The 21,133-nt window shown below is 39.0% G+C and overlaps 1 protein-coding gene across 4 annotated transcripts in view; it reads right to left on the reverse strand.

The window, feature by feature from the left end:
- Nucleotides 1-20,128, reverse strand: part of LOC110287614 (vomeronasal type-2 receptor 116-like) — a 38,756-nt gene extending 18,628 nt beyond the window's left edge. The window contains exons 1-3 of one of the 4 annotated variants that reach the window (XM_085832783.1): nucleotides 19,739-20,128; nucleotides 9,899-9,998; nucleotides 8,745-9,551 (exon numbers count right to left, since the gene is read on the reverse strand). In XM_085832783.1, the coding sequence (XP_085688909.1) occupies nucleotides 8,745-9,551; nucleotides 9,899-9,998; nucleotides 19,739-19,947 (1,116 nt within the window). In that variant the 5' untranslated portion in view covers nucleotides 19,948-20,128. Of the gene's footprint in view, nucleotides 1-8,744; nucleotides 9,552-9,898; nucleotides 10,191-19,738 lie in introns of all 4 variants that reach the window. The other 3 variants (XM_085832782.1, XM_085832785.1, XM_085832784.1) reach the window with 3 other exon arrangements.
- Between the last annotated feature and the right edge of the window lie 1,005 nt (nucleotides 20,129-21,133).

A 21,133-nucleotide genomic window follows, 5' to 3' on the forward strand; every position in this document is an offset into this window, starting at 1 on the left:
GCCGCCCCAGGAGCTTGTTGAAGAGTCCTCTGCTCCCCCTGCCCTGCTGGAAAAGGGGAATGAGGGTGGAGGTGACAAAGTGCCACCCCCACCGGAGACACCTGCAGAAGAAATGGAGACAGAAGCAGAAGTTTCGGCTCCTCAGGAAAAGTAGCAAGATTATACAGCTGCCATGCTGGCTGATTTCATCGATTGGCCCCCTGATGATGAGAAGGCACCACCTGCTACAGAGCCTGACTCGTAGTCCATTCTGTACCCCGTCACTTTGTATCCAATAAAGTTCTGTCTGAAAAAAAAAAGAAGAGGGAACACCAACAGGTGGATACTTCGTCCCTCCTTAGAATAGGGAACAAAATACCAATATAAGGAGTTACAGAAAAAAAGTATGGATCTAAGACGAAATGAAGGACTATCCAGGGAATACCCCACCTGGAGATCAATCCCATAATCAGCCACCAAACCGAGACACTATTGCATATGCCAGAAAGATTTTGCTGAAGGGAACCTGATATAGCTGTCTCCTGTGAGGCTATCCAGAGCCTGGAAAATAGAGAAGTGGATGCTCACAGTCATATATAGGATGGAACACTGGCCCCAAATGGAGAAGCTAGAGAAAGTATCTAAGTTGCTGAAGGGGTCTGCAAGCCTATAGGTGGAACAACAATATGAACTAACCAGTACCCCCCAGAGCTTGTGTCTCTAGCTGCATATGTAGCAGAAGATGGCCTAGTCGGCCATCATTGGGAAGAGAGGCCCCTTGGTATTGCAAACTTTATATGCCCCAGTACAGGGGAATGCCAAGGCCAAGAAGTGGGAGTGGGTGGGTAGGGGAACAGGGCAGGGTCAGTGTATAGGGAACTTTTGGGATAGCATTTAAAATGTATATAAAGAAAATATCTAATTTTTTAAAAAGGTAGGAAGTTTTAATATATGGCATGTGGGTAAAAATTGAGGATGCAATATACAAGGAAATACTATATGATTTCACCTCAGTGCAGAATCAATGGAGCAGCATTTCTGAACCAGTGGGTCCTATGTGTCTCACATATCAGATACCTGCATAGCAGATATTTATATTATGATTCTTAACAATAGCAACGCTGCTATAGTAGCAATGAAATAATTTATGTTTGGGAGTGACCACAACCTATGGAACTGTATTAAAAGGTCACAGCGTGGATGTAATATTGACTCAAACAAGTCAATGGCCTTTCTCTACACAAAGGATAAACAACCTGAGAAAGAAATTAGGGAAACAACACCCTTCACAATAGTCACAAATAATATAAAATACCTTGGTGTGACTCTAACTAAGGAAGTGAAAGATCTGTATGATAAGCAAGAGGATAACATTTGAAAAGTAAATAAAAAATAAATATCTAATAAAATACCTTGGTGTGACTCTAACTAAGGAAGTGAAAGATCTGTATGATAAGAACTTCAAGTCTCTGAAGAAAGAAATTGAAGAAGATCTCAGAAGAGGGAAAGATCTCCCATGCTCGTGGAATGGCAGGATTAACATTGTAAAAATGGCTATCCTGACAAAAGCAATCTACAGATTCAATGTAATCCCCATCAAAATTCCAACTCAATTCTTTGAGATAGAAAGGGCAATTTGCAAATTCATCTGGAAGAAATAAAAAAAAATCTAGGATAGCAAAAACTATTCTCAACACTAAAAGAACCTCTGGTGGAATCACCATGCCTGACATTAAGCTGTACTACAGAGCAATTGGGATAAAAACTGCATGGTACTGCTACAGTGACAGAAAGGTAGATCAATGGAATAGAATTGAAGACCCAGAAATTAATCCACACGCCTAAGGTCACTTGATCTTGGACAAGGGAGCTAAAACCATCCAGTGGAAAAAAGACATTTTCAACAAATGGTGCTGGCACAACTGGTGGTTATCATGTAGAAGAATGTGAACTGATACGTCTTACCTCTTTATACAAAGCCCAATTCTAAGTGGATCAAGGAACTGCACATAAAACCAGCGACACTAAAACTTATAGAAGAGAAAGTGGAGAAAAGCCTCCATGATATGGGCACAGGGGAATAATTCCTGAACAGAACACCAATGGCTTGTGCTGTAAGATCGAGAATCAACAAATGAGACCTCATAAAATTACAAAGCTTCTGTAAGGCAAAAGGCACTTTTAATAAGGCAAAAAGGCCACTAACAAATTGGGAAAGGATTTTTACCAATCCCAAATCAGATAGGGGACTAATATCCAATATATACAAAGAACTCAAGAAACTGGACTCCAGAAAATTAAATAACCTCATTAAGAATGGGGCACAGACCAAGGGGCCTCACTTTCCGTTCATGTAAATAAAGAAAATATCTAATAAAAAGAAAGAAAGAAAAAAGAAAAGAAAAAAAGAGAATGGGGCACAGAGCTAAACAAAGAATTCTCAACTGAGGAATATCGATTAGCTGTGAAGCACCTGAAAAAATTTTCAACATCCTTAATCATCAGGGAAATGCAAATCAAAACAAACCTGAGATTCCACCTCGTACCAGTCAGAATGGCTAAGATCAAAAATTCAGCTGACAGCAGATGCTGGCGAGGATATGGACAAAAAGGAACACACCTCCATTTTTCTTGGGATCATAGGCTGGTACAACAACTCTAGGAATCAGTTTCACTTTTTTTCTCAGAAAATTGGACATAGTACTAGCAGAAGATCCAGCAATACCTCTCCTAGGAATGTACCCAAAAGATGTTTCAACTTTTCATAAGAACACATGCTCCATTATGTTCATAGCAGCCTTATTTATTGTAACCAGAAGTTGGAAAGAACCCAGATGTCCCTCAACAGTGAATGGATACAGAAAATATGGTACATTTACACAATATACTACTGCACAGATATTAAAAAACAATGAATTTATGAGATTCTTAGGCAAATGGATGTATCTGGAGGATATCATCCTGAGTCAGGTAGTCCAATCACAAAAGATTACACATGGTAGGCACTCACTGATAAGTGGATATTAGACCAGAAACTTAGAATTCCCAAGATACAATTTGAAAAACATAGGAAACTAAAAAAGAAGGAAGGCCAACATATGGATACTTCATTCCTTCTTAGAATGGGGAATGAAATATCTATGGAAGGAGTTAGAGAAACATAGTTCAGAGAAGATCTTGAAGGAACAACCATCCAGAGACTGTTCCATTAGGGATCCATCCCATAAACAACCACCAAACCCAGACCCTAGGCAGATGCCAACAAGAGCCTGCTGCCAGGACCCTGATATAGCTGTCTCCTTTGAAGATCTGCCAGTGCCTGGCAAATACAGAAGTGCATGCTCATAATCACCCACTGGATGGAGCATAAGGTCCCCAATGAAAGAGCCATAGAAAGTACCCAGGGAACTGAAGGGGTCTGAAGCCCCATAGGAGGAACATCAATATGAACTAACCAGTACCCACCAAAGCTTCTTGGAACTGTACCACCAATCAAAGAAAACACGTGGTGGAACTTGTGTTGTCTTGCTATATATGTAGCAGAGCATGGCCTAGTAGGTCATCAATGGGAGGAGAGGGCTTTGGTCCTGTGAAGACTGTATGCCCCAGTATAGAGGAATGCTGCCAGGACAAGGAATGGGAGTTTGTGGGTCAGGGAGATAGGAGAAGTGATAGGGGATTTTCAGAGGAGAAATTAAAAAATGGAATAACATTTGAAACCTAAATAAAGAAAATATCTAAAAAAAAATAATTAAAAAGTTCAACATCTTTAGTTACCAGAGAAATGGAAATCAAAATGAACCTTAAATTCCACTCACACCAGTCAGATTGGCTAAGATCCAAAATTCAGGTTACAGCACATGCTGATGAGGATGTAGAGAAAGAGGAACATTTCTCCTTGGATGATGGTACTGCAACCACTCTGGAAATCAGTCTAGTAATTACTCAGAAAATAGGACTTAGAACTAACTGGGAACCCAGCTAAAACATTCATGGGCCTATACAAAAGATGTTCTAACATATAACAAGGACACATGCTCCACTATGTTTCATAGCAGCCTCATTTATAATAGCCAGAAGCTGGAAAGAACACAGATGTCCCTCAACAGAGAAATGGATACAGAGAATATAGTACATTTACACAATGAAATACCACTAAGCTTTTTTTAAATGACTTTATGACCTTCTTAGGCAAATGGATGGAATTAGAAAATATCATCCTGATATTTCAAAATACAGTTTCAAAGAAGCACAGAATTCCCATAAATCACAGATCAGATGAAGCTAAAAATGTAGTAAGATCAAAGTATGGATGCTTCAGTAGTACTTAAAAGGGGGAACAAAATCATCTCTGAGAAGTAGAAGGACAGAGGAATCTGGGAGGAAGAGATGAGGGGAAGGGAAAAATGGGGGCAGGATCAGGTATATGAGGAGAAGGGGGAGATGTACAGAGCTTCTGGAAATTGACCTGAAGTGTGTAGCAATGGGGGATGTGGAACTGGAGGTAGCCACCAGAAATTCCCAGACGTCAGGCACTACAGAGCTCCCACAGACAAAGCCACAAACCAAAGAATACACATGGAGGGATCCATGGTTCTAGTTGCATATGAAGCAGAGTATGGCCTTTATCTGGCATCAATGGAAGGGGAGAAGATCCCATTGAAGGCTCAATGCCCCAGTGTATGGGAATGAAAAGTCAGTGAGGCAGGAGTGGATATGTTGAGACGGGGGAAGCACCCTCATATAAACTGTGGGAAAGGGGGGGTGGGATCAAGAGTTTGTGGAGAGAAAAACCAGGAAATGTAAATAAATAAAATAGCCAATAAAAAATTAAAAATGCCTAAATATCAAGAAAAAAAAGCAGTATGAGAAGTAGGCCAAACAACATATAAAGTTGGACCTATCAGAATTACACCAGACTTCTCAACAGAGACTCTAAAAGCCAGAAGATATTGGACAGATGTCATGCCAACCCTTAATAGAACACAAATGCTTGCACTGACTACTATACCCAGTAAAACTGTTACCATAGATGGAGAAACCCAGATATTCCATGACCAAATTTAAACAATATTTTCAACTAATCAAGAGCTACAGAGTTTAGTAGAAGGAAAAGTCCAACGCAATGAAGGAAACTGCACCCAAGGAAAGTCAAGAAATTAATTATTTGAAAACAAACCCAAAAGAAGGGAACCACAAAAACATAATACCATCTCTAACAACAAAAATAACAGGAACCCACAATCATTGGTCTTTAACATCTCTCATCATCAATGAACTCAATTCCTCAATAAAACACATAGGCTATGAGAATGGATACATAAGCAGGACCCAGAATTTTGCTTCATACAGGAAACAAACCTCAGTGACAGAGTCAAACATTATCACACTTTAAAAGCCTAGAAATTTTTTTCCAAGCAAATGACCCAAAGAAACACGCTGAAGTGGGCATTCAAATAAAATAAAATAGATTTTTAATCAAATGTCATCAAAAAAAGTTCGTGAAGGACACTGCATATTCATCAAAGAAAAAAATCCCCCAAGTTGAAACCTCAATTCTGAACCTAAATGCCCCAAATGCAAGTGCACCCACATTTGTAAAAGAAATGTTACTATAGCTCAAAACACACATTGAACCTCATACAGTAATAGTTGGAGACTTCAACACCCCACTCTCACCAATGGACAAATCATGGAAACAGGAACTAAGCAGAGACACAGTGAAACTAATAGAAATTATGTACCAAATGGATTTAAGATATATCTTCAGAACATTCCACCCTAAAACAAAAAAATATATACCTTTTCAGCACCTCATGGAATCTTTTTAAAAAATGATCATATAGTCAGACACAAGTAAGCCTCAACAGATACAAGAAGATTCAAATAATTACATGCCTTTTATCATCACCATGACCTAAGGCTGGGCTTTAATAACAACAAAAACAACAGAAAATCCACATACTTATGAACACTGAATAACTCTCTACTCAATGATAACTTGATCAGGGAAGAAACAAAGAAAGAAATAAAAAGACTTTGTTTAATTTAGCCAAAGTGAAGGCACAGCCTACCTAACCTTATGGGACACAATGAAAGCAGTGCTAAAAGGTAAACTCATAGCTATGAGTGCTTTCATAAAGAAATTGGAGAGATCCTATACTAGCTAGAATTTTAATGGCACATCAGAAACCTGTACAACAGCCGGGCGTGGTGGCGCACGCCTTTAATCCCAGCACTCAGGAGGCAGAGGCAGGCGGATTTCTGAGTTCGAGGCCAGCCTGGTCTACAAAGTGAGTGCCAGGACAGCCAGGGCTACACAGAGAAACCCTGTCTCGAAAAACCAAAAAAAAAGAAAAAAAAAAAAAAAAAAAAAAAGAAACCTGTACAACAAAAAGAAGTAAATACATCCAAGAAGAGTATAAGGAAGGAAATAATCAAACTCAGTGGGGATATCAACCAATTAGAAAGAAGGAGAAGTGTACAAAAATTAATCAACAAAACTGGGAGCTGGTTCTTTGAGAAAACCAACAAGATAATAAACTCTTAGCCAAGCTAACTAGAGGGCACAGAGACAGTATCCAAAATAACAAAATCAGAAAGAAAATGGTAGACATAATAAAAGAAACTGAGGAATCTTTAAAAATCACCTGATCCTACTTCAAAAGCCTGTACTCAACAAAACTAGAAAGTACAGATGGAATGGATGAATTTCTAGATATATACCAAGAGTTAAATTTGAATCAGGATCAGATAAAACATCTAAACAGCCACATAAACCCAAAGGAAACAGAAGCACAAATTTAAAGTCTCCAAACCAAAAATATCTATGTCCAGATGGTTTTAGTACAAAATTCTATCAGACCTTCAATGAAGACCTAATACTAATACTTCTCAAAGTATTCCACAAATTAGAAACAGAAGGAAAATTACCAATTTTATTTTATGAATACTTAAAACTGTACAAAGACCCAACAAAGGGAACTTGAGAACAATTTACCTTATGAATATCAATGTAAAAATTCTTAATTAAATTCCCCCAAACTGAATGCAAGGACACAGTAAAATGCTCATTCACCATGATCAAGTAGGTTTCATCACAGCAATGGAGGGATGGTTCAATACATAGAAATTCATCTATGTAATCCACTATATTGTGGGGCAATGGGTTATGCACAGACAGCTTAGTCTCCAGTCAAGTTGAGGTCTTGACCCACCCAGTGGTGGTAATTTTCATCTACATGGGACTGAAGGTGGTTCTTCACCCTGGCTCCTGTCAATATTAACACCCCACAGCCCTCACAGGAGAGGCTCGTGGCTGTCAGTCATGCACACAATGTCCCAAGCTTCTGGCCTTCTGGCTAGACTCCTCCACACAGTTACCTAGCAACAGCACAATAACAAGCCCGCTTTAAAAGGAGCTGTTTGGCCCTTCCTCATTCTCCTTTCTTTCTCTCTAAGCTCTCTCGCTCTAAGCTTTAACCTCTCTTTCTCTAAGCCTTCACCTTTCCTACTCTCTAACTCTCTTTCTCTCTTCCCCTTTCTCTCCTCTTGGCCAGGGCTGGTCTCTTTCTTTTTACCTTCTCTCTTTCCCCCTGCTTTTCTATAACAAAGCTCTAAAGGCATAGACTGTCTCTGTTCATCAAGGCATGCCATGCTTGGACGATGTGATAGGCTTTCTTCTAATGAGCTGCTTCTAACCTTCCATCAGAAGGCCTTCCTGTGCTCCAGCCACATAAAGGACTAAAGACTCTTGCCTGCATGGGAACCTACCCAGCGCCCCCTTCCTCTTTCCTCCTGCCCTCTCTTCCCATATCTCCGGGGTCTAGTGCCTCCCTGGGGCCCCTATGTTTTCAGCTCCTCTGCCTTATCCAGCGTAGGATGCCAGAGACTGAGAACCTGGTACCAGGAACTGCCCCTTGTCCATTCCCTGCCGTGTGGGGTCAATGGCTTCACACAGCCAGATGCCCACCTGCATGGGGCTGCATGGAAAGTGTCCAGCAGTCCTCCAGCGTCTGCCCTCCCAGAGCACTGGAACTCTGGCAGAAGATGGGTTCTCTTCCTCTTCCCTCATTCCCTAACACCCACAGCCCTGAACTATATAAACAAACTCTAAGGAAAAAAAAATCACATGATCATCTCATAAATTGCTGAAAGCCTTTGACAAAATAAAACATGCCTTCATGGAAAGATCATAAATTCAAGGAATATGACTAAGGGACATACAGCAAACCAACAACCAACATCAAATTAAATGGAGCAAAACTTGAAGCAATCCAATTAAAATGAAGGACAAGACAAAGCTCTCTGCTCTCTAGAGAACCTGGGTGGAAAGGGGAAGCATGAGGGGGAGGGAAAATGTCGGGGGGTCAGGAGCAGGTATGGAAAGAGACAAGAGAGAAGTTCAGAGGGCCAAGAGAATGAATAGAAATCAGTAGGAGTGGGGGCTGTGGAACTGGGGAAACCACCAGAAAGTTTCAGGTGTCAGGGATTCGAAAAGCTACCAGGATCCAGTGCGGATGACATCTGCCTGCCTCTGCCTCCCAAGTGCTGGGAATAAAGGTATGAATCACCAATTCCTGGCTGGAACTCCATTTCTAAGACACCTACTTAGGATTTTGCATTGACCTCAAGACAGGGAAATGAGTATTTAGACCAGTAAGTATTGATAACATTCTCAAATTTAGGATGAACAATTCGGGTGGCTTGGGAAATAATAAAAATGTCTCATTGTAGACATAACTATGCTCATGAAAGGACATTACCTCCCAAGGGAAGGCTACCAATTTTTCTCCATTAGCATGTCTTTGTATCTGTATTTGCTGAAGATTCATCTCATGGAGACTGTAGGCAACAGCATACACAGCATTATATATATTGTAGCTCTCTTCACTCATGACTGGGTCAAAAAGGTATCTTGGCAGTAACTCCAAAGAAGCATTGGGTTGGCAGTTTTCCAAAAGTCGGCAATCAAACTCAGAAAATGAGCACTTGAAAAATAAATGCCAAAACTTGGGAAGATAATTGTCTTCTGGGTATTTGTTGGGGTTAACTGTTCTAATAAAATTTGTAAATTCAGCCATCTCTTCATGGTGGTGTGAAAAAATGAAACTTCCATGTAATGACTCTAACATGAAATAATCAGAATAGGTGTCAACATCCCATTGAGAGTTTAAGACCCAGACTTTCCAAGTCACTAGCAACTGTGCAATATGTCGCATTAAACCTTGTAGAGAAACAATGTCACCACAAACAACTGTCACATTTGCTGATGAATCCTTAGTCTGGACCAGACTTTTCCATAATGCATTTGAAAATGAATTCCAGACGCCAGGGATCATTTGCACAGAGGCTATGCAAATGTTATTTCTCTCCATAACTTGTCTCAAGTCAGACAGAATCTGTGTCCCTTTGTGGTCATCTGGGATAATTAGACCAACCCAGGACCAACTGAAATGAAGCATCAAAGAGACTATGGCAAGAGAAAGAAATGTGTCCTTGGGGGCCATCTGATAGACATAATTAAGCTGTTCTTGGTTATTTAAAATAGAATCAAAAGGCCCAAAAGTGAGCTGCAGAAAACAAAATTGGTTACAAGGGCAAGAATATTGTCATCCAACAAATCTCAGTTTTGAATCAAAGGATGGAAAGGGAAAAGATGAAAATGGGTTTAGCATGTTTTAAAGAAAACCCCATTACAGAGTTTTCCTCCCAAAATATGGACAGATCTCCAGTTTAAATAACCTAGATGGTCTCATCCTCCTATCCTTCATTCATACTTCAAGTTCTAAAATCACAATGCACCTTCATAGTTTGCTTTGATAGCAGATTAACTCAAAGTGCCCTATTTTATAGTATCTGACACCTCTGACATCAACAAAGTATAGTTCAGACTTAGTTCTTACACACCACTCCTTACCTGAGGTATTTTGTAGAGTTGTAACAGTGTCCCAATGTGAGCAGATGTTGACCATGATGTTCCTGTGAGGGCAGCAGGGGGGTTACTCTTATTTTCACAGCTATAATTAGGTATAGCATATGGAAACTTTGTGAGCCAAATCAGAGGACCTTCGAGAATATATTTTTCAGTAAATCGAACATTATAGAAATCAAAGCCCAAAGTTATATTGGGTAGAAGATGAGGGTTTTTGTTGATCTCCTCAATGGCAAATAACAGGGCCAGAAGAAACTGGTAGTTTTTGAATTTATACCTGCACAGATTTCATAAAATTATGCAGGGAGAAGACATAGACCATACAACCTTCATATTCTATCACTTTTTCATGATTTACATGTCAATGTTCCTATAAAATCATTATTTTAATCTCTTCTTCTTATTGACTGAAATTAGAATTGGCAATTTAAGTAGATAGGATTAAGTAATATCTACAGTGTTAACAATCATTATGATTTGGGGGAATCTAATTTATTATGCTGCTTTATTTATCATTTATATGTGGTAAAATTTAAAAAGGAATGTCGATGAGTAAGGAATTAGGTTCTGAGAAAACATCATATATCCTGGTATCTTGGTTTCTGTATGCCTCTATCTGTAAATGTAACTTTTATTTCTTTGATGTAATTATCATCTTTGAGGCTTTCTGCTGAGTAAGCTCAGCTTTTCTGGTTCTTTCTGAACAGTGGTTGCCTAGTTCAACTTAGCTGTTTGGGCTCAAAAGTCTTCTTCTAGCTGAGTGATTCAATCTGACTTCTCAGCTTCTCACTAAGTTGCTCTACATGTGCTCAAACTAATTCTCTCAGTCTTTTCTAATCCTCATGCTTCATCTCATTTTTTCAGCTTGTTCTTCCTTCATCTGTTGTAGAGTATTCACTCTGCAACCTATCTCTGTTAAACTGTCCCTGTAAAACCTGCCTCTGTGCTCCACAAACTGAACTGCCATGAACTCCACCCCATTGAATTGCCTCTCAACTCACTAACACAACCAAATATAAATGGCTAGAACTCAGAGACTTCCATGTATCTGTCTCCTGAGTACAGGAGTTAGTTTCACCTCTCCTGGATGGACATAACCTTTTTTTTTTTATTTTCTTGAAATGTGCTGTCCACCAGCCTGACCTTGAATTCAGATATCTGCTCATTTCTGTTTCCTGAGATTAAAGGCTTATACTAAGGGCATGTCTGTATTCTAGCCAGACCAGTCATATTGCTAGATTAAAATCCCACTAAATCTACAATTATAAAGTATCATCTTATCTTCATGCAATCACACAGTTTTCTCTGACAATATCTTATTTAAAGAACAGCACAAAGTTCATTCAAACAATGAATTAATACAGGTGTTAATTCTATGATAATTTGGATATGGTAGCCTGGAATATACTATGTAGACCAGGTGGGTCTGGAACTCATAGGGATTTTCCTGCCACTGCATCTCAATTGATGGGATTAATTCATGTGACTCTACACCCAAATTTATTTTAACTTTTTGTGTATTTATGAGCTGTGTGCTTTATTTATGTCAATGTGAGTCTTTGTGAAGGTACAGGTTCAGGAGTCTCAATAACTATGAGTAAAAGATAGAAAAGATATAGATGGTCAAAACTATACACATTATTTCACACAGTATCTCTTAGTCATTTGTTTAGTTATTGACTGACTGACTGATTTAATTGACTGGTTGTGACAAGAATCTGACCATGTAGCACTGACTGGCATGGTACACATTATGTAAATCCAATCTGTCCTGGAAATCACTAAGATCCTTTCTGTCTCTTTGTTTCCAGTGGTTTGAAGAAGAGAGCACCATATCATCTGACCCTCCATTTTCTTCACTGTTTTCAGCACATAAACCTAGCACTCTGTCCACAACACTTTTAGGGCGTCACATATTCTTGTTTGTACCTTCCATATGATCATGAGATGATAAGAGTACATTCATGTGTTTTGGAAGATTTTCACTCATGCCCTTACACTTGTACTCAAATTAAAAGCATTTCACTTTATAATGCAACTCATTTTTTCAATTAACTTTAATATTTTATTTTTGCTTTCAGAGAAATTTTATTGTTTAATTTTTCAAATTATTCATATAATTATTTACACCCCAAATACTGCTACACCTTAAGTCCCAGCCAGGTGCTTCAGTTCTTTGAAGGATTAGTCACATCCAGGAAAGTAGCTGCTACCCATGGCAGCCTTACTTTCTGTTTTACATCTACGGGTCTATGGTGTGTATCATGGACTTTCTGAACTTTTTGGCTAATATCCATTTCTCATGGAGTACATAACATGCATGTCCTTTTGTGTCTAGTTATCTCATTCAGGATAATATTTTCTAATTCCATTCATTTGCCTGTCACCTCTCACCAATGAACATATCATTGAGACAGAAACTTAACAGAGAAATACCAAAACTAACAGAGGTTATGATTCAAATAGCAGATATCTATAGAACACTTCACTCAACCACAAAAGAATATACCTTCTTCTCAGCACATGGAACCTTCTTCAAAATTGACCGTTTAATTAATCACAAATCAAACCTCAACAGATACAAGATTGAAATAACACTTTGCATCTTATCAGATCTTCATGAATTATTGCTGGATTTCAATAACAACAGAAACATCAGAAACTTCCATACTCATGAAAACTTACCAACCCTGAAAAATCTTTAAAGAAGTATTTCCATGGCCAACTGCAACACAATTCACTAAATATAATCTTATAGTAACTCTATGAATAACACACTGACACTAAACGAAATGCTATTCTGCATCATCAAGAGAAAAAATTATTCACACCATGTTATTATTAGACAGATCAAGAGCTGTCTCATTAACACCATAGGTAGACCAACAATGTTACCTAACCTGGACCACTGAGAATTCCAAGAGACTGAACTGTGAAACTCTGGCTTAAATCATTTCTCCCTGAAAGGTAGAGCCTCCTAAAACATTTCCCTAAGCTTGTTTCTCCCTGATCTTTAAAAATACAGCTAGAAAGAAGCTCTTTGTTCTCTATAGCTAGCAAAAAGCCTTTTTGTTTCTAGACTGTACAACAAGAGATACCTGCCTTCCTGTGTCGATGACACAGAGATAAAAATTCAGGAAGAACTCACTCCCCATTTCTGCCTTGTAAATTTCACCATGGATACCCAGAAGAGAACTCTCCTCCCAACTCCTCCCAACTCTCCTCCCAACTCCTCCCAATTCCTCAGCTAGCTGTTAAAAGCGCCCTACTGTCACCGCTTGGAGTCAAACTCCCCTGACCCTGCAAGTCACAAGGGGTTCATCCTCAGCTAGCTGATAATAAAACCTCTTGCAGTTTGCATCAGGTGTGTTTTTTCTCTCCAGACATTGGGGTGCTGGCCAACTCATCCTGGGACTTGAGCAGAGGCCCAGCTTCGGGGGTCTTACAGAACCACCCACCAAAGATCATACATAGGCTGGACCAATGCCCTCATAACATAAGTAGCAGATGTACAGCTCAGTATCTATGTGGGTCCCCCAACCATTGAAGTGGTGAATGTCCCTAAAGCTGTTTCCTGACTGTTGGAAAATGTTCCCTAACAGGGATGCTTTGTATGGTCTTATGGGAAGAGGATACACCTAACTCTACAGAGACTTGATGCACCAGGAAGGAGGATAGCTGGAGGTCAGAGGCAGTGTCACTCTTTCAGAGAAAATGGGGGTAGGAGATATGTGAGGGGGGCTCGAGGTGGGCAGCATTTGAGATGTAATTAAATTAATAAATTAAATAGAAAGTAAAATACCATACATCATTCATAGTCATTATCTAGAATATATCAAGAATGTACAAGATTAGGTCCTGCAGAACTTGATTTTAAACTCCAATGCTGATGATACTACAGACTTTAATTATGGAACATGAAGAAAAAGAGCTGCTATTCAACTGGCTTTCTATTTTTTTCTTGGCTAGACTCATGGTGCTGAAAAGGTGCTATGCATGATATCAAGGAAAATAAAATTAAAGTAACCACTACTCTCACTAATCTTTGATACATGAGAGATAAAGTAATGAATGGTCTTGTACAATATGCCCTTTGTAACAAAAATAGACACTTGCATATGTGGAACCAACCTTTGTCTAATTTGATATAAGGGTCCCTCCATGGTATGAAACACATGCTCATCACTATAAAAATGGCCAAGTCTCTGTGACTAGATGAGACGTAGATCCAAGCAGTGAACTTAGTAATCTTATTCTTCTAAATGGATTCAGTATAAAATTAACCCCTAGTGACTTATTGCTATGGCTGTGGATTGACTGCATTCCTCAGCCCTTATAAGTTTGTTTCCCTAATAGATGGCAAATAACAAAGAAAGCAATGAGTGATCAGAGTAGTAGACTATGAAGTGCCTGGTCATAAACAGAGCTTGTGCATAACACCCCTCCCAACAAGGCTGAGAGACCACAGCTAAAGAGAACTTAAAAGAATGTAAGGTCCAAAGGTTGGCTGAAGATAACCTTGAGGAAACCATATTTCCTGTCCACAACAGGGTAGTTGCACATTTGAATACAATGATTATAAAATGATGCACAAGACCATGTGTGGCCACAGAAAATAAAATAGCAGTATGGAGAAGGAGGAGGGCATAAAATCTCACCCCTATCTGAGATGCTATCAAGATTTGATAGTTATTGGGGGAAAGATATTCACTTTCTTCACTCTTGTGACCCCCAAGGAGGTAAACAACACTCAAGGGATGTCACCAATTACAATATACTTAGGGAACATAAACTGCAATAAATTGGAAAAAATAAAAGCAGTGCAAATAGTTGGGTAGAGAGGTAAAGGCAGAGAGAGTGGTTATAGGAGGAGGTGTCAGTGTACATGCATATGCTCAAAATATTTTGGATGAAATTTTTAGAGAATTAATAAAATAATTTTAAATGCCCAAATACAACAAAATTTATGTCTAATAAACAGGTCATTTATCAGAATTTTGAAAAATAAGAAAAATAAATACAGTTATGGCCATTGGATAGTATACACTCAAATGCATATCTATCTATCTATCTATCCATATATATATATATTTATAATGGTGAGTATCATTTTGACAACTTTAAGCATATAAACAAAGGTTTACAAACATTTTGGGGTGATATTATTACTACATATTTCATGATAAACCCGAAGAAGGACTCCAACCTTCCAAACACAAAGCAATGTTGGAGATGGAAACTTTATAATGGAGATTTCATCCATTTTTTAGATTCATGTTTTGACAACACATAGTATGTCATAAAATGTACAATTCCTATACTATAGTAAAAAATCTGTAGTTCAAATTGAATACAGTTTTATTTGATTCTTCCATATTGTGTTCATACAGTGGGTTTGTATTCTACTTTCCATAGCCTGTGTATGAGCATGTTTAATATCTTTCTTTTATAATCAAAATATTTTTAATTTTTTAAACTTTTTACTTCTACATCTCTACCCCTCAAAATTCATGCCACACTCCTCTCTCTGTCTTTAGAATACAATCAGTTAAAAATGTATAAGTAAGCAAATCATTATTATTAAGAAAACATACAAAAAAAAAAAGGGAAGACATGTATCATGGGGCTCAGCATTAATCCCAGCACTCAGGGACCTAACAAAGCCTAACATAATTGAGAGTTTCATGATATCCAGGGCTATACAAGAAAACCCTAACTCAAGAAAAGAAAGGAAGGACAAAAGAATGAAAGAGAAGAGAGAATTAGAGAGAGTAAAACATTTAGCTGGAAATGGGAGAACATGCCTTTAATGGTGGATAGGATGTGAAAAAATAGTAACACGCTTCCATTGCTGGTGAGATTGCAAGCTGTTACAACCACTCTGAAAATCAGTTTGGCGATTCCTCCAAAAATTGGACATATTATTACCTGAAGACCCTGCTATACCACTCCTGGGCATATACCCAAAAGATGCTCCAACATGTAATAAGAGTACATGCTTCACTATGTTCATAGCAGCCTTATTTATTTATTTATTTACTTACTTACTTACTTACTTATTTTTTATTTTTTATTTAGCAGATGTTGTATCTTTTTAAAAAGTTTTTATTAGATATTTTCTTCATTTACATTTTAAATGCTAACCCAAAAGTCCCCTATACCTTACCCCTGCCCTGCTCTCTAACCCACCCACTCCCACTTCCTGGCCTTTGCCTTTCCCTGTACTGGGGCATATAATCGTTGCAAGACCAAGGGCCTTTCCTCCCAGTGATGGCTAAATAGGCCATCGTCTGCTACATATGCAGTTAGAGACAAGAACTCAGGGGGTACTGTTTAGTTCATAGTGTTGTTCCTCCTATAGGGTTACAGACCCCTTCAGCTCCTTGAGTACTTTCTCCAGCTCCTCCAGTGGGAGCCTTGTGTTCCATCAAATAGACAACTGTGAGAATCCACCTCTGTATTTGCCAGGTACTGGCAATGCCTCACAGCTATATCAGGGTCATGTCAGCAAAATCTTGTTGGCATATGCAATAGTGTCTGCATTTGGTGGCTGATTATGGGATGGATCACTGGGTGAGGCAGTCTCTGCATGGTCGTTCCTACCATCTCAGCTCCAAACTTTGTCTCTGTAACTCGTTCCATTGGTATTTTGTTTCCCATTCTAAAGAGGGAAGAAGTATCCATACTTTGGTCTTCCTTCTTCTTGAGTTTCTTGTGTTTTGCAAATTGTATTTTGGGCATTCTAAGTTTCTGGGCTAATATCCACTTATCATTGAGTGCATATCATGTGAGTTGTTTTGTGATTGGGTTACCTCACTCAGAATGATATCCTCCAGATCCATCCTTTTGCCTAAGAATTTCATAAATCCATTGTTTTTAATGCTCCAATGTATAAATGTACCACATTTTCTGTATCCATTCCTCTGTTGACATCTGGAGCAGCTTTATTTACAATAGCCAGAATCTGGAAAGAACCCAGATGTCTCTCAACATAGGAATGAATACAGTAAATGTGGTACATTTACATAATGGAGTACTACTCAGCTATTAAAAACAATGATTTCATGTGATTCCCAGGCAAATGGATGGAACTAGAAAATATCATCCTGAGTGAGGTAGCCCAATCACAAAAGAACACACATGATATTTACTCTCTGATAAGTGGATATTAGCTCAGAAGTTGGAAATAACGAAGATACAATTCACAGATCACATGAAGCTCACGAAGAAAGAAGACCAAAGTGTGGATACTTTGGTACTTTTTAGAAGGGGGATCAACATACGCATGGAAGGTGATACAGAGACAAAATGTGGAACAAAAACTTAAGGAAAGGCCATGAGGTGACTGTCCCACCTGGGGATTCATCCCATACCAATAGTTCCCAAACCAATACACTATTGTGGATGCCAACAAGTGCTTGCTGACTGGTGCCTGATACAGCTGTCTCCTGAGAGGTTCTGCCAGTGCCTGACAAATACAGAAGTGGATGCTCACAGTCATTCATTGGACTGAGCACAGGGTCCTCAAAAGAGGAGCTAGAGAAAGGATCCAAGTTGCTGAAGGATTTTGCAGCTCCATAGGAGGAACAACAGTATGAACCAACCAGTACCCCCAGAGCTCCCAGGGACTAAAACACCAAACAACGAGTCCTCATGGATGGACCCATGGCCCCAGCTGCATATGTAGCAGAGGATGGACTTGTGAGATATCAATGAGAGGAGAGGTCTTTGATCCTGTGAAGGAGTGATACCCCAGAATAGGGAAATGCCACAACAGGGAAGTGGGAGTAAGTAGGTTAGTGAACACGGGGTGGGGAGATGGGATAGGGGCTTTTTAGGAAGAGAAATGAAGAAATGTGATAACATTTTAAATGTAAGTAAAGAAAATATCTTATTAAAAATAAGAAAAAAAGAGATTTCTTCTTGGTGTATTGTTCCTTTGATGATTATGAAGGGTCCTTCGCCACCTATTTTGATAAATTTGGTTGAAACTCTATTTTATTGATTATTAGAATGACTACCCCAGAAAACTGTCAATAGGACAAAATGGCAACTTACCGAGTAGGAAATATCTTCACTAACTCTACATCTGATAGAGGGCTAATATCCAAAATACATAATGAATCCAAGAAGTTATACTCCAAAAAACCCAATAATCCAATTAAAAATGGGTATAGAGCTAAACTAAAAATTATCAAGAAAGGAATTTCAAGTGTCTAAGAAGTCCTTAAAGAAATGTTCAACATCATTTAGTCATCAGGGAAATGTAAGTCAAAGAGACCCTGAGATTACACCTCACACCAATCAGAATGGCTAAAATCAAAAACTGAAGTGACAGTACACTGACAAGGATGTGAAGAAAGAGGAACACATCTCTGATGCTGGTACAAACTAGTACAAGCATTCTAAAAATTAATCTGGCAGTTACTCAGAAAGTTGGAAATACTTTTATATGAAGATCATGCTATACCCTGTGACTATAACCAAAAGATTTTCCACCCTACCAAAATGACAAGTACTCCACTATGTTCATAGCAGCCATGTTGGTAATGGCATGAAGTTGTAAATAACACAGATATCCCTCAGTGGAAGAATGGATACAGAAAATGTGGTTCATTTACAAAATGGAGTACTATTCAGTTATCAAAAATGAAGACATCATGAATTTTGCAGACAAATGGATAGAACTAGAAAATATGATACTGGGTGATGTAACTCAGCCAGATCCAAAAAAACATCCATGGTATGTACTCACTAATCAGTCAATATCAGACAAAAAGATCAGAATATCAATGATACAATTTACAGATAGTAGGAAGCTTAATAAGAAGGAACACCAAAGTTTTGATACCTCAATCCCAGTTAAAAGGGTGAACAAAATAATCATGGGAAGGCAGGAGAGAGCAACCTGGGGGGACAGGGAAGGGGGCAGGATCAGGTATGGGGCAGACAGAAAATACAGAGGGCCAGGAGAATGAATAGAAATATGCAGCAATGAGGAGTAGAGGGCAAGAGGAACCTCTAGAAAGTCCCAGAGACCTGGGATGTGAGAAGCTACCAGGACTCAGTTGAGAGAATATTAGCTGAGATGCCTACCAGTGGGGAGATGGAACCTGAAGAGACTATCTCCCTTATAGAGACATTGTCCCTGTTGAAGCAGGGGGCTACCCACCCATCTTCAAAAAATTTAAACCAGAATTGTTTCTGTCTCAAGGAAATGCAGGGACAGAAAAATGGAGCAAAAACTAAAAGAAAGGCCACCCAGTGACTGGTCCAACATAGGATCCATGTCATACCTGCATACCAAACCCGGAAACTATTATTGATGCCATATCGTCCTTGCATATAGGTTCCTAGCATGGTTGTCCTCTGAGAAGTTCTATGAGAAACAGACTGAGACAAATGCAGATACAAAAAGTCATCCATTGGATTGAGGTTGGGGACTCATATGTTAGAGTTAGGAGAAGAACTAAAGGAGCTGAAGGGGATTGCAACCCCATAGGAAAAACAACACTATCAACTTGCCTGGAACCCTCAGATCTCCCAGAGACTAAGCCCAAAACCAAGGAACATACATGGAGTGCTCTGGGGACCAGGGCACACTTGTAGCAGAGGACTTGCCTTGTTGAGCTTCAGCAGGAGAGGGTGTATTTAATGCTCTGGAAACTTGATGCCCCAGTGAAGAGAGATACAGCTGGAGTTGAGGGATAGGGTGGGGGAGTACCCTCTCTGAGGCAGGGGGAAGAGGGAATGTGGTGAAGTTTTAATCCATACAGACTTTAATTAAAAAATTATCTGAAGTTAAAAAGTAATAATTGTACTTACTGTAAGTGCAGATCCTTGAAATAGTGTGGGTCTGTTGTATCAGGAATATTATTGCCTGTGTAGTAAATATGAAGAGAAAAAAATGCACCAAACTTCACATCTCCTTTAACATGAAAATTGTCCTTGATTGCCGTATAGCAGTTATTGTTAGTAATGGCACACACAATATTAGGAATATACAAGATCCCAAAAATCAAAATCCAGAACATCTTCTTAATATATGTATATATCCTGTAATAAGACTAGTGTATACATATCTAATGATATTCATCAGGTCTATGTTCAGCTCAAGTATTTATGAAAACCTGTGCTCCTAACTTTTTTAATGAGTGTAAATGCCTCACTATTTACCTCAAGTTCTAACTGGTCCCACCTTCACTGTCATTGAGAATTCTGAAACTCTGCCCTTAGGCTCTGCACCTGATGCCCTGTGTTCTGCTTTTAAAAAGTTGAAAAATATGTTTTAGATTGTCTTTTCTAGCCACAGGCACTATGATTTCAGCTGAAAAAACAGACAGCGAGACCTCAGGGATCAACATCCCAAATGGGGTGTTTTGACCAAGTTTGATTCCAGATACTTTTCCCATGAAAGCAACTTCAGCGAATGAAAGCAGTCTACACCAGAGGTTTCCATGATAAGAGAAAGCCTGAAAATTCCTATAGCACTCATACACAAGCAAAATAATTGAACCATGGTCTTTCAAACTAAAAACAGTCAGTGGACTATGTTCTTCCTATTGACTTTATGTGTTTCAAAAATTTCTTCAATGATACATTTGTATCTGTAGAATAATATGATGTGTCCACCCAAAATAATCATCTAATTTTGCACATTGGAAAAGTCAATAGTCCTGAAGCATTCCTCATTTCCAAATTATCTACTTAATTTCACTTCAAAATTTATGTCCCCTGTTGAGAGGACTGAGTTAGCCAGACCAGGCAGATTCCATGACAGGCTGCAAACTGGCAATTTGGGAGACTACAACTAAGTATCTTTTCCCCAGAAATAAACAAGTCAGTTCCAGGAAAAATCACCTCTCGTGGGCAGCCAATCAAGAGCTATCAGGAGTTGCCCCGTCATCTAGTCTGAGCCACCCATCATGGGCAGGCTATCCAGAGATGTCAGGAGCTGCCCCATTACCTAGCCTTAGCCAAGTATATTTAATCCACAGAAGTCTCCCAACCACCCACCCCCCAGAGCCTTAACCAATCAATCACAAGGGCACCCATAATCCTGGAGATAGAAACAACCAATCAAGGTAAAGAAAGATCAAATTCATTCACTCCTTCACTAATAGACTTTAAATTGATATTGTATGCACACACCTCTCTCTTCCATCCTGACATATGGTAGACACCTGTGCCCTGGTTCTTTGCAGAATAAAGGCTCTTTAT

Source organism: Mus caroli, unplaced genomic scaffold (genome assembly GCF_978045245.1).
Source record: "Mus caroli unplaced genomic scaffold, Mus_caroli_1 scaffold_18, whole genome shotgun sequence".
NCBI lineage: Eukaryota > Metazoa > Chordata > Mammalia > Rodentia > Muridae > Mus > Mus caroli.